Raw genomic sequence first — 14,838 nt, 5'->3', positions numbered from 1 at the left:
TCACACCACACCAGGTGGCACTCTAAGGGGAAGGGGGTGACACCACTTCTTTTTTAAACATCTACTTTTTGGCAGAAACAGGCTGTGGCATTCATCTGCTTCCCCTTAAAATGCTTTAAGAGATGGTGGAAGTGGGATCAAGCTAAGTGGAAGAAGAAAGGAGAGGCCCCAGAATTTTTTAAAATTAAAATTTTGGATTTTGAAATTTTAGTATTTTTTTAAAAAATTAAATTGTTTTTTCAAAAAAATCTGTTTTTTTAAAATCACATTTTAACCAAATCTTCACTATGTATATGTAAATAGATTTAGATTGTACATATGATATTGTAATTTGAAGATATAATTTTTAATTTTGATAGTTGTTTATGACACAACTATTAGCATTACAGTGAGTGGTATATGGGAATTACGATTTATGAGTAACATTAGTGCAAAAAAGCATTACTAAGGATTCTTTATAGTGTGAAATGGGAGGAGGTCAATGGGGGCAAGTGACACCATGAGTTCTGGAACTGGGTAATGCCAATCCTAGTGACGTCAGTGGAATGAAGCTCTTATGACAGTGGTGATGATCACCTGGCTTTCCACATATAGATGGTCTACAACTCCCAGCTGCCCCAGCAAGCATAGTCAGTGGTGATGAATGATAGGGACTGTAGTCACAATGTCTACAGGGCCAAATCTTTTACTTAACAGAATGCAATTAAGCTTAATTTTGTTGTGTATCATGTTAATAAGTTTCAGTGTCAAAAGATAATTGATGTGAAATTATTTTTGCATCAGCTCTGTGAAGTTTTTAAGGGGATCTAGCTTAGCTGAGTGTGTTGGTAGCACGGAGCAGACGCTTCTGCCCACTCTTCCAGCAGGATATGTCTCACAGCAAGCCAATCTGGTTCTTCTGTTCAGGTACACAAGACACCTTTCTATTGATACTTCAGCTACTAGCAAAACTCCACTTGGCTGTCCCATAGGGAGCAAGGCAAAAATCAGAGAATTGAATAAAGAAGCTCCTGGCTCTTTTTCCTCAAAATCTCAATCATCTGCAGGTATATTTTTGTTTTCCTCAAAACTTCCATCACTGTCAGCATAGGGCCCTGTGTCTTCTTAACTGCACTATAGATTTATGTAATGTTTTTTTAATGTTTTTTCTGCATATATCTGTTTATTGTGTTTAGAAAATTCTGAAAAAAACAACTTAAATGTGATACAGCCATGATCAAGCCCACTGGAACTCGGGGGTGTTGCTATGGGGGGGAACAAAATGAAGACACTGTCTCCACCCCCACCGCCTCAAATAAGAATCTTTCCCCCATTAAATGTTCCTTCATTCCCCAAATTTTTAGGATTGCAGTAAATTAAAACTTCAGTTGGGCGTTTAAAAATACAATTTTGGCAACCAATGAAAAGGGAAAGCCAAAGGTACCAAGAGATTGTGAACACACCAAATAGAAGAATTCCAGGTGTGAATAATTTCCAGTGGTTCACTCTGGACAATGCTAGAAATGTGGGGACTGGTGGGAAAAAATCATTCATGGGGCAGAATTCTTATTTGGAGGGGGGGGAATACCCTCAGCCCACCTTGTTTAAACTACTTGATCAAATGCAAAATGTATAATAGGGCCTTGATGTCTCTTTCAATAAAATAAAAGCAGTTTTAAGCAGAGAATCAGCAAAGAGAAAGGCTGTAAGCCTTTGCCCTTTTATCATTTCTTTCCTCCAAATCCCCTTGTTAAAAATGCATGTTCACTGCTGCTGGTGAGATCGTCTAAAGAACTGAAAGGTGTGTGAGTAGGATTTTAAAAATTGAAGACCATGACCATGCCCAGTTCAAAATTGTTTTTCTTCGAGCTTTCCTTCTTTCAGAATGGTGCATTTGTGTACCTTCAAGTCAATTTCGATTTATGGTGGTCCTCTCATAGGATCAAGATTTGACAGGATGTATTCGGAGAGGGGGGTTGCTATGGCCTTCCCCTGAGGCTGAGAGAATGTGACTTGCCCATGGTCACCCAGTGGGTTTCCATGGCTGAATGGGGATCTGAACCCTGGTCTGTCAGAATCTTAGTTCATGCCAAAATCTCTACACCACAGTTAACTTAACCCCTGACAACTCTACAATGTCTGACTAATAGCTATGATTTCCAGTCACTCCCCATGTGTGCTGGGAACTAGAAGGCTAGAGAACAGAAGTCTGTGAGAAAGAGATCTGAGCATGCACAGACAAAAATACAACCTCTGGTTTCTTGAATGTAGACACAAACTGTCAAACTGTGCCCACGTGGAGCATGCAATCAAATTACCTAAGTATCTGTCAAGTCTAGGCTCCTCCTTTTCATCTCTGACTAACTCTGCTTCTGCTTTTGATTGACTAAAAAGGACATATGATAATCCAATTCTGTCCTTTTTCACTTGATTAGAATACTTTCAGTACTATCTCCAGCCCTGCAAAAAAAAAAAACAATCACAACCACATTTCCTGGTTTTTGTTCTAGCAGGCAATTGTTGTACTAATTTTTAATAAAGATAATTGATAAAACTTGATACCATCCTTACAAACAAAACAAAACTGAAAAATGACAAATGCCCATGCTTTTGTGAAGGAAGACTGGGTATGATGGGGAGGCCCTCCACTTCCAACCTAGGCATTAAGATGGCATTTGTCTGGGGACTCTCAAAGCTCCTTTACCCTTCTTAACTATCATTCAGTGCCCTGCCCCCCCCCCCCCCCGTTGTTCTGCCTTTTCCAGAAATGATGGCATCAATCCCTATGAGTTTAAATAGAAATAATCTGTTAAAATGGAGAAAAGTTGTGCAACCTGCCTGGTATTGCTTGCTCTGCAAAATTCATTTCCTTGTTCCTTTGTGGGGTTAGGTAAAAATACATTTTCCCACATTTTGATAACACATGGAAATGTTTTAGACACATTATTTAATTTGGATGAGTTTTTTTTTTAAGTGAGGGAGGTGCTTTTAATGTTAACACTCTGCTTTTGTTGTTCCTAATAGTCAGTGAGAGCCCATCTTCATCCAGCGAGGGAGATTATTTTGCATTTCGTTCATGGAAACCTATAATTCGGGAACCAGAAACTAGAGTAAGTAGAACTCATTGTCAACAAACAAAGGCAGAAAGTATAGCAGGCTCCTCAAAGTAATGCATGTGATGTAGACTCTTTTTGGAATGAAATCAGAAATGACCTGTAGAAATGGAAAAAGCTAAATTTTTCACTATTGGGTAGGATATCTATAATTAAGATAAATGTTTTGCCTAAATGTTGATTTTATTTCAATCTGTTCCTATTATATTAAATAATGTGCCATTTAAACAGTGGCACAAGGATGTGTCATCTTTTGTCTGGCAAAGCAAAAGACCAAAAGATTTAAGAAATGGCACGAGGAGGAGGAAGTGGTGGTGGTGGTGGCCTAGGCCTGCCAGATGTAAGAGCATATTATTCTGTATATTGGTTGGTATGGTTGAAGGACTGTATAAGTTTAACAAATGAAAGGTTGCTACAACTAGAGAGTTTGAATTTGAATTTTGATTTCATGGTTATCTTTGGCATGATAAAACTAAAGTTTATTCAAGTTGTAATAACCATTATGTGAGACAATCATGATTACGTATCTAGAGTTAGAGTCTGAGTTATGTTTTAAACTGGTTCTCTTATAAACAACTATTTGAAAGATTTTAAAAGGATAAAAAAAAATCCAAGGGTTTGAAACAATTAAATCTGAGTTTGAAACTCAAGCATGGACTGATGCTTAACATTTGATTGCTAAAAGGTAAAAATTGTTGTTGAGATTTGAAATGGAAAGGGAATAAGTAAAAGTTTGTATGGTAACAGGAGAAAAAAAGAATATACACCCTCCCCCAGGTCCATTGCTCCCATTAGAGGACTCAGGGGTGAGGTTGTTTTCTCTCACACTCAGGGTTTTTTTTTTCCAGACAGTAGACGCTGCAGAAGTTGCCTTTACTGCTTCCATCTTCTGCCCTTTGCAAAATGAAGCAAAAACTGAAATCCTACTTGAAAAAACTCTTTATCTATATCAGAAGATTTCAGGAAGAAAAGAGTAGTCATGTTTAGTCAAATCAAGATTTCTAGACTCTTCTAGGAAGAGGGCATTTGCAGCAGAGAGTCAGTGGAGTGGGAAAGTTAATCATCCTCTTCCACCTGTTGAGTCTCCTTTTAACCCACTGTCTGTTTTGTACCACCTCAGGAAACAACAGTAAGGCACTATGAGTTTTCTGAGATATATGGTGTTCCATTTCTGTACTCTCATCTTCCAATGTGTCTTTCCTTAATGTCTAACACCACATCCCTGTCTACTTTCTCATGCATGGTCTGTACCAGAGACAGCAATTTCCTAAGACTGGCTATGGAATCCCCTCCATTAAGCTGTTGAGGGCTAGGTCTGTCTCAGCTATGATGACATTGCCAGGCCGTCAGCCCATCCACTGCCTAGCCAGGCATGGCACATGAAAGACAGTACAAGGACAGCAGTAACTTTGCTTTCTTTTTCTGACAAGCTGCAGCAAATATTGAGATGTCTCCGTCTCTTCCGTTCTTCTTCTTTGAACTTGACAGCTACTACTGTATGTGCCCTCATAGAAAGAGAAGGCAAAAAAGAAGCCATCTACTTCACCCCTCATGTCAATTCTTTCCTGCAGCTCATGTCTGACAGAGCATCTAAGAACTGATATGATTTTGGGACCCAGACAAGATGCTGTTAGAGCATTTTGCAACATGACAAAGTTTTTATGCTGCCTGTGAGCAATCTTTGGTTGATAGAGTTAACAATCATTAAGTACAAGTCCTTTATATTGCTTCTAAGGTTTTATAGCAAGACAGATTCCTCCTGCAATATGTCCATCACCTATGTTCAACTAACACAACAGAATGCTCCTTGTGGCCTTCAAAATGTTGCTGTTCTGTAATTCCCATAACCCTTCATTGCTGGCTGTGCTGACTAGGGTTGATGGGAATTGCAGACCAAAACATCTGGAAAACCAAAATTATTCCCATCTCTGCTACAGCCTTTTAAAACAACTAATTAATTTTGTCATATTCTGGGTTCCGTTGTAGCAAAAGCTGATGGGGATTCCTTGACAAAAAAAAATGGAGATAGCCTCCATATCAGATATTGCATCCACAAATGATATTCAAAGCAAAACAATCCAGTGGTAAACACAGGCTACCACTGTAAAACCAAGGTAGAATCAGACAGGAGAAATGATACCAAGGAGAACTAGTGCTTCCCTGCTGTCCAGATTGGCAGGTGAAAGACTGCTTCAGCAAAGATTAGAGCCATGGCAGTTACTTATGAAAGACTTTTCTGTTTCTGTTTTATGCTGTGGCACTGGTGACTTCTTTAGAAGGGTTCAGGTTTGTAGGTGATGGCATTTTGAGGTGTCTGAGAAATTTAGTTTCTTATTTGCCTTTGTGGCCAAACAGTATTTTTTTAAATGTGAACCTAATGTGGAAAAAATACAAAAGATATACATCTGAAATGGCTTCTCTTGGGGAAATTTCAAGATACAAAGGAGCATGTGATCTGAAAAGTTCTTCATGATGTTGGGCTAACTGAAGGAATTTCTGCCAGGACAATTATAAAACTCTTACTAGAATCTTAAATATACATGCTTATTCTAGCTGAAATCAATAGGTTAATCCATACATACACACACCACGAACCTTCCCTTGTATTTCTTTCTCTCAGGGCTTGCCAATATTATGAGCTAACTATCCTGGACCAGTGCTAAAGTGAAGATGGGAAATGGAATGCACACCATCAAGTCTTTGCATAGCTTTTTTTTAAAAGGAAGATGTTCCCAGGTGACAAAGGCCCTTCTTTTGCTTGTTGCACCAGAAATTGCTCATGAGAGGGGATAAAAACATCAGTCAGCTGCTTCCTGAGCGACAGGGGGCCAGGCCCCCATTGATCATAGTGACTGCTGCCCAGTAAATGAGGACTGGAGGGATTACGACAAGAGTCATTGCATGGTACCTTAACTATGGTGCTTATGTATTCATAACTCCCCAACAGGATTCTGCATGACGTTCTTGCTGTTGTATTTAAATCAAGGCGCCCGCAGCGTTTGTTCTCCACCTTCAACTCTTTGCTTAAACCTCCCTCTACTCCTGTCTCTTCATCATTCTCTCCTAATGATTTTGCTAATTATTTCATCTCTAAGATCACCACTATTCGCTCTGAGATAGTCCCTCCCAATTCTTCTGCTCATAATCTTCTATCGCCTTCGCCTAACAAATTCTCTGCGTTTCCTCCTGCTTTTTTGGATGAACTCTCTACACTTCTGAACTCTTGCAAACCTGCAACTTGTTCTCTCGACCCAATTCCTACTCGTCTTCTAATCTCTATAGCTCTTTCTTTTCTGCCCTCGCTTCTCCATATCTTCAATCTCTCTCTCTCTACAGGCTCCTTCCCTTCGGGCTTCAAACATGCTCTCATTTCCCCAATTCTGAAAAAACCTTCTCTTGACCCCTCCTCTTTGTCTAGCTATCGTCCGATTTCTCTTCTTCCCTTTCTTTCTAAGGTTTTAGAACGGGCTGTTTATTCTCGCTGTCTTGAGTTTCTTGAAGCCAACTCCATTCTCGATCCCTTTCAGTCTGGCTTCCGCCCACGGCATTCTACAGAGACAGCCCTCACCAAGATCTCAAACGATCTTTTACTGGCCAAGGCAAATGGCCTTTACTCTGTTGTCATACTTCTTGATCTGTCTGCAGCCTTTGACACTGTTGATCACTCTCTTCTAGTTGATATACTTTCTGACCTTGGGTTCTCAGACTCTGTTCTCTACTGGTTTAGATCTTATTTGTCAGGCAGATCTTTTGCAGTGGTCACAGGTGGTCAGACTTCATCCTCTTCCTTTATCTGTTGGAGTTCCCCAGGGCTCTGTTCTGGGTCCCCTTCTGTTTTCTCTCTACACACTGTCCTTAGGTAAACTCATCAGCTCTTTTGGTTTTTCCTACCATCTGCATGCCGATGACACCCAGTTGTATCTTTCCACCCCCGACCTTTCTCCAAGGCTTGAACAGCAAGTTTCATCATGTCTCACAGCTTTCTCGCAGTGGATGCGCCATCAGCGTTTGAAGCTCAACATGTCCAAGACGGAGCTTCTTGTCTTTCCTCCTAAGTCCACCCTTCAACACTCCTTTTCTGTCTCTGTGGACAACATTTCTATTCAACCAGTCCAGCAAGCCCGCAGTCTTGGTTTTATCTTTGATTCTTCTCTGTCGTGTATCCCTCAGATCCAGACCACAGCCAAGGCTTGTAGATTCTTTTTGTACAATATTGCCAAAATCCGACCTTATCTCTCCGCCTCTACTGCCAAGATCCTGGTCCATGCCCTAGTGGTCTCACGACTTGATTACTGTAACGTCCTCCTGGCTGGGCTTCCTCTTTCTCACCTCCGTCCTTTAATCTCTGTCCAGCATTCAGCTGCACGCATTATCACATCCGCCCACCGCTCTGACCACATCTCTCCTGTGTTGGCATCCCTTCACTGGCTCCCCCTCCCTTTCCGTATTCAGTATAAGCTCCTGCTGTCGACGTTTAAAGCCCTCCATGGGCTGGCCCCTCCTTACTTATCAGACCTTCTTTCTCCTCACCTTCTCACTCGGGCCCTCCGTTCTGGTAGTCAAGGTCTGCTGTCCCAGCCCAGGGTTTCCTCTGCCCCATCTCGGATTCGCCCCTTTTCACTCGCTGCCCCTCACTCCTGGAACCTTCTTCCCCCGCAAGCAAGGGCCATCACTTCTTTAACCAGCTTCAAAACAGAGTTGAAGACCATTCTGTTCAGAGAAGCGTTCCCAGGCATTGCATAATTGTCGCTTGCTATTTGATGTTCTTTTGATGCCTGTTTTATCGAACCATTTCCTGTATTGCTATGTATATGTATTAGCCTACTAGCCCCACCTCCTTTCCCTTCTCCTTTTATGTCGTGTCTCTTTAGATTGTAAGCCTGAGGGCAGGGAACCGTCTAATTAAAAAGATTGTATGTACAGAGCTGTGTAAATTTACAGCGCTTTATAAATAAAGGTTACTAATAATAATAATAATAATAATAATAATAATAATAATACAAAACACTTTGAGAAATATACTATTGCATCAGCAGTACAGCCAAGCAGAAACCCTTGCTCAACCAAATACCAGGTATAACAGCCAAAGGCAGCAAATGGAATATTGGGGGGGGGGGGGGGGGGACACATAGAGCAGCGTGTTCAGACTCATGCCAGCATTATGCAGCATTTCTGCCTCCACATCCCTGGTAATGATTCTTGTGATAATTTAGACTTAGGAACATCTTCCTTTAAAAAAAAAAAGCAGTGCAAAGACTCTGATGGTGTGCGTTCAATTTCCCATCTTCTCTTTAGGATAGTAAGCTCATAATATTGGCAAGCCCTGAGAGAAAGAAATACAAGGAAAGGGTCATGGTCTGTGTATGTATGGAATCCCTAAGTATCAACATTGACTCACTGGAACTGGGCCAGCCAGATAAGTGGACTGCAAGTGGAGAGGTCGCCTCTTGGTGCTGAGTTATTGACATGGAAATAGCTTCTCCTTTCCTCTTGCTTGTTCTTAGATAAATATCACTTTATCTACTTAAATAATTATTTCATAGTGTGCAGCAAATCCCACTAACTCTAGAAGAGATTTAAAGGCATCAGTGCTCCTTCTTGATCTCTTGCAAACACAAAATGACAGAGTATGATTAGCAGCATCAAAATATGGCCGCATCTGACTGGATACAGGGACTCTGCTGAGATTCACATGAGCACGGTGGGCAACACAAAGGAACAACTGCTAGTTTTTCAGTGAGTCCCTACTCATACCAGTTTTTAAGTGGAAAGGCACACATAGATAACCACTCTAATCATACAATGCTATCCATAAAAGTGGTTCACATTGAAAGGTGGGATATAATTTTGTAAAAATGCACTCCATGTCCATAAATGTTAACAGATGCATGGCATATTTTCCACAACTGAACAAGTCAGTGTTGTCCTAGTTTAATCCACTAAAATTTCAAGTGTTCTTACACATCACCCATTCAAATGACTCTATTAGGTGAGGACTGAGGACTGAAATGACCACTTACTGTGGTATCCATTTGGAACAAACAGAAAGCTTCCCTCCCCACCCAATATCTTCCACATGCTCAAGCTTACTTATTTTCCTTACTTATTTAAGATGAGGTTTCCTGCTATTACATTCCGTCATTTATACAGGTCTGCAAATCACATCAGAAACACCTGTAAAATATCCAGCATTTGATATGTACACGAAGCAACAGAGAAGCTATTAATAACAAAAATGTGGCAGTTAAACTAAGTGAGGGAATGGTATGCTTTGCTACACCCATTTTCATCTGCACAGCCAGTTAACATTCTACTAGCATTTCAAGGTGGCAGATTAATTCTTCAGAGATACAAAAAAATGCCACTGATATTCTTAACATCTAATGAACTAACAAAATGAGATGTACCTGCTCCCAATTTAGCTCACAGGTTTGCTGCAGAACTACTCCAAGAACATAAGAAAAGTCCTGCTGGATCAGACCAAAGTCTTATTTAATCCTGCATTCTTTTCCCATAGCACCCAACTTGATACCTATGGGATGGCCACAACAGATGAACAGACAGGTGAAATAAGCCCATTTCCAGGTGCCATCGGTGTGCAACATTTAGACACCACACACTGCAACGATGTCAGGAAGCCAGCTTGAAGCCACCTAGCTACTCAGATGTGGGTGGCTTCATGACATGCCGGTGGCATGGCTGCAGACCACCAGAGTGTCATGAAGTTGCCCTGCAACCACAGCAAAGTCAGCAAAGCCAGCTTTTCCTTGGCCGAAAAAGGAGCAGATCCTCTCCTTTTTCGGCCAGGTTGAAGGTGGATTGGGGCCACGTCATGTGTTTGCCATGGCCCCAATCCATCTTCAGAAGTGTTGGCTTCTGCCTATCTGTTTGGCCCCTTTGTGAATCTTAGGGCCCGGACAGACAGGCCACAATAAAGCTGCTTCAGGTCACTTTGGAGGTATGGTGTTTAAATGATACATGCATCCTAGGAATCCGAAAGCCGTGCCAACGCCACGTTCCAGTCCTAAGGACTGGAGCACGGCTTTGGTGCAGCTTCTAGCCTCTTAAATGTGTGTGTCATTTAAACAGCATACCTCCAAAGTGACCCGAAGAAGCTTTATTTTGGCCTGTCTGTTTGGGCCCTCAGTTTTCCTGAAGTGATGGCACACCAAAAATCACCCATTATCTAATAGTGCAACACCCTGAAGAAACAAGAGTCGAACATTCCTCTTTATGGCCCTTCTGCTAGTTACATGTACTGTAGTTCCAAGACCAAGATTCTGGAGTTGGGGAAACGCTGTAATAATGCTTTAGAAATTTAATAGGCAACTGCCAGAACACATCTGATTTTAATATGAATATTTATCTGATAACAGCAATCTCTTTTCCTTCAGGAGTTCAAGACTACACTGGACACTACACTTCCCATGGTTTCTCTTATAGGACAGAAGAGTGCTCGTTCAAAATATGGTTTCAAGTACATGACTTATATACCTACCACTACTGATCTGCACCTAAGGCGGTACTGTCCAGCTAAATAACATTTTAACAAACCAGAAAAGGAGGTTTGCTTGTTTTCTTTAAATATGCAGTAATAATAATAATAATAATAATAATAATAATAATAATAATAATAATAATAGGATTTATTTATATGCCACCCTATCACTGGGAATCCGGGCGGCTTACAACAGAGGGGATAATAGACGGTTCCCTGCCCTCAGGCTTATAATCTAAAAAGACACGACACAAAAGAAGGGAATGGTGAGGGGGGGGGGGGAAATCAGGTCCAGCATTCTTCTCTCCCTCTGAGGCCTGGACCAAGGCAAATGAACTGGAGGGAGGGCTCTTCTTCTTCAGGCTAGCCCTGATGGAGCTGGGCCAGCCTATTCTCTCCCTCATAGGCCGGAAGATGACAGTTAAGGAGGGAGGAGTCTCGTACAATCCCACAATTTGTCTGGCAGGCATCTGTCCTTCTGTGTCTTGTAACTCCAGTTCAAAGATTATTCTTGAGGCATGCTGAACTGTCTTGGAATGTGGAAAGACCACTACATTGGGGTGAATAAGGAGGGCTCTAGGTGGCAGAGACAAAGAGGAGCATGTTGACACCTTGTGAATGTGCTCTCAAATGCCTGATCAGCTTAAGTGTTCAATGTTCATATGTTAACCCAAGGAAGGTCCTCCCTATTGTAGACAGGTAGGAGCAGGGCAAAATAGCTTGGCATTTGGCATAAATTAAGCACGTCTTTATACATAGAATTTCCCCAGAAAGAAAGAAGTGAGGCTTGGTTCTGCATTCTTCACCAATGCCTTACTTCCCATCAACACCTCTCCTGTAGCATTTTTCTCCCACATAAGAGCCCAGTTAGCTCATTTTCTACATAAGAGCTCAGTTAAAGAGAAAACCAGTTGGCAAGCTGAGCTACAGTAAGGTAGGCAACTGCAGGTGGGGGTGGGATCATATATGCTCACAGAGTGAGGTATTGGCACTCCTGACATAACCAGAAGGGATGTTAATGTTTGGTTACATTTTTTGCTGATTTTGGGGGCCTGGAGCTTTGTGCATTGTAGGGACAAACCTACCATATTTGCTGGTAGTTCATTCCCCGCTTCCCTGAGTAGGCCACCCCCCTATCAGAACATTTTTAAAAACTGGAAATTGGGGCCCAATGGGCCCCACAAAGTTCATGAGCTGCATTTTCTTCACTTTAAGTATTGCAAAGTAACCTAAAGGGAAGGGGATCATTAGCATCCTTTTCCCACATATCTTTTTTGGCTTGTTTGTTTTGATCATAAAATCAAACACACACACACACACACACACACCATCTTTGTGATAAGGGCAGGTTCTATGCTTAAAAAGAATAGGATCTGTAGATCTCACTAAAACTAATGGAACTTTTCAAAGACATACCCATGTTAGTCTGGCAAATCAGTATGCAAAAGGATCTTGTAGCACCTTTCAGACTAACTGAGCATCTCCTCTGGAGTGTGTCCAGAAGAGGGTGACCAAAATGGTGAAAGTCTGGAAACCAAGGCCTATGAGGAGAGACCTAGAGAGCTCAGTATATTTAACCTGGAAAAAAGAAGGTTAAGAAGTGATATCATAGCCCTGTTTAAATATCTGAAGGGATGCTATATTGAGGATGGAACAAGCTTGTTTTCTGCAGCTCCAGAGATTAGGACATGGAACAACATTAGGAAGAACTTCCTGACAGTAATAACTGTTCAACAGTGGAATACGCTGCCTCAGAGAATGGTGGAATCTCCTTTGGAGGTTTTTAAACAGAGGCTGGATGGCCATCTGTCAGAGGGTGCTTTGATTGAGAGTTCCTGCATGGCAGGGGGGTTGAACTTGATGGCCCTTTTCTTCCAACTCTATGATTCTATGAAAGAGAGAAGTTGGTAGCACGAGCTTGAGTCTACTTCCAAATGCACAGGGTCTCTCTATTCAAGTCTACAAAAGCTCATGCTGCCAATTTCTCTCTTTCAATTAAACTCAAAGGTGCTACATGATCCTTTTGCATACTGATGGAACTTTAGTTATGGCCAAGTGAAATCTCACTGATTTCAGTGAGTCTACTTTTAGTATGAATTACACAATCCGCAGAAGAGATACTGTCACACTCCAATTTACCCAGAGATGCTCTATGAACATACCAAGCATCAGACCTGAGATTCCCCCAATATCATTTATATAGAAAGGAACAGTTTTGATCACAACTGCAAAGTGAGAGCTTGAAGGAAAATTAGCTTGAATAGCTACTGCTTGTTAAGAGCAATTTTCCCAACCTGTCTGTAAACCATCATTCTCTATATTGTGATGCTACTCCCATACAGACCTATGCTCTTTCCAGTCTAGGCATCCCTCTTCCCTCTTAGGCTAAAAATGCCCTGCACCTTATTAGGTAGAAACTCCCAATAGCATCTCGTTTTTTTTTAATGTTTCAGCTTCAACATAAAGTACAAGCTGCATATATTTTTTAAATAACAGTACTTGGTTTCAAAAATTCATGTTACTTGTCCATGTGTACCTGCCTGAATGTCAGCTCACACAACGCCTCTCCCTTTGATTTGAGTGCAAACCAGTGCAATTTAGGAAGTCAGAGATATGGCCAGCACCTGTTTCTACAACTATGGCAGTGATTTTTCTGCTGGTGGTACCTGGAAAAATCAGTCTGGTGCTTGTCTTATATGCGAATTGCTAGTTCACATGATAAAAGTTTACACTCTTGACTGCATAGCTGGGACCAGGGGAAACTGCATGCATTGTCAAGGGCTTCATTATGTGAATCAATTCAGTTTACTCCGATTTGTAGCCTTACACAGTATAAGAACATCCAAATAAGATAAGCTCCCTACAACCATTGCCTTTCAAGATACTTGTACAAAAATCTATATTTTTCAGTATCAATCTGAAACTGATCTAGGGAAAAAGTTACAAAACATTTGGTCATAAGTACATTTGCTATGAAAAAGCAAAAGGGAAAAATGAGGGATTGTTGGGAACCAGGCACAGTCAATGCAAAGAGGTTTACATCAGTCACTTGGCTTGGAGAAAACACAACATGCCAGCTCAGACATATCTGTATAGCAGTAATTCTGGATGAATACTACAAATTTCATCTCAGCTTCACAGAAAGTCCATAACCGAAAATCATACTTTCCAGCAAAATGTACATTAGTATTCACACACTGAAGTGGAATTGAAGTTTGTACAGGAGTCAAGGATGTGTTCTGCAAATGAGTCCTGCCCAAAGGACATGGAAATCACACAATTCCATTCCCAGACAGTTTCAGCTACATGACTTTTCTGGTCTGTTATTTTACTAAAGGGAACCTGTCTCTCTGGCAGAATGCTGAAGTGTGAATAGCTGCAGCTGGATGCTGAAGGACTGTCTGTACTTTCTTCCCATTGGGTGAGCCAAAGGGGCCTAAGCCAGTCATGCCACTTCTCTAGACATCAAGTAGGTAGACAGATACTTGCAGGGGCTATGGGGGCACAAGCTTCCTTTCCCTTCTTTACAACAGCTGCTAAAATGGCTTATCAGAGACTTGTAGATTCTCTCTTTACAGCTGCATTTTTTGTTGGAGGTACATCAAGTGGCTGTTTTTAAATTGCCTTGCTTGTCTGGGGACACTGTTGTATTCAGTGATCAGGATAAATCAGAGAAAGTACCTCATCAGGAGATGGGAAACAGAGGCAGCAGCTGAATGCTTTTGTGTCTTGGCAACAATAGCTGCAGAGCTACTCAGGGCATTTCCTACAATTTGTGAGTCTTGCTTTGAGTTGTCATTGAAATATCCGGCTTATTTGGCAATCTCTGCAGGGCAGCCTTGGCGGTCAGAGGGTGACCCACATTCAATACTGAAAATCTCCTTGGCTTTATGGGGCATGAGTGGACAACAGGTTGATGCATATTTATCTTGTTATGGTGGTTTCTGTCCAAAATAGTTCTAAAGAGAAGAAACACCAAAATGAGTTTACATTGTATGTTTGAAAGACCAAATTTATCCCACAAATCCTGTTCTCACCACAATTGGGCTAGTAAGAGGAACCAAGGAGGGACAACTGTGGAGGAGGTAGGGGCCATTTGTACCCAATCCCCATAGGGTTCACCACCATTCCTGAATTGACTGGAAGTGACATGGTGTTTCTGCTAGTTCTGGAAATTGCTCAGAATGCAGCTGATTTCTGAGACTTTTTGTTTTGTTTGTTTTGATCTAGGGGAAGTACTGCAAGGCC

At 41.4% G+C, this 14,838-nt stretch overlaps 2 protein-coding genes across 6 annotated transcripts in view; one reads left to right on the top strand and one right to left on the bottom strand.

Annotated features, from left to right (window-relative positions):
* LMNTD2 (lamin tail domain containing 2) overlaps positions 1 to 10,633 on the top strand; it is a 63,490-nt gene extending 52,857 nt beyond the window's left edge. The window contains exons 12-14 of the mRNA XM_089523093.1: positions 907 to 1,046; positions 3,004 to 3,089; positions 10,487 to 10,633. Of these exons, the coding sequence (XP_089379219.1) occupies positions 907 to 1,046; positions 3,004 to 3,089; positions 10,487 to 10,633 (373 nt within the window). The remainder of the gene's footprint in view (positions 1 to 906; positions 1,047 to 3,003; positions 3,090 to 10,486) is intronic.
* Positions 10,634 to 10,777: 144 nt separating this feature from the next.
* Positions 10,778 to 14,838, bottom strand: part of LOC149314327 (leucine-rich repeat-containing protein 56-like) — a 78,729-nt gene continuing 74,668 nt past the window's right edge. For all 5 annotated transcript variants that reach the window (XM_089520861.1, XM_089520863.1, XM_089520864.1 and 2 more), the window contains one exon: positions 10,778 to 14,549. In XM_089520861.1, coding sequence (XP_089376987.1) covers positions 14,357 to 14,549 — 193 coding nt within the window. In that variant the 3' untranslated portion in view covers positions 10,778 to 14,356. The remainder of the gene's footprint in view (positions 14,550 to 14,838) is intronic.

This window comes from Sceloporus occidentalis, unplaced genomic scaffold (genome assembly GCF_023333645.1).
Source record: "Sceloporus occidentalis isolate IW3139 unplaced genomic scaffold, rSceOcc1.0.p SCAF_4, whole genome shotgun sequence".
NCBI classification, from domain to species: Eukaryota; Metazoa; Chordata; class Lepidosauria; order Squamata; family Phrynosomatidae; genus Sceloporus; species Sceloporus occidentalis.
Note: the sequence above shows the minus strand (reverse complement) of the source record. Positions and strands in the feature narration are given on the sequence as shown.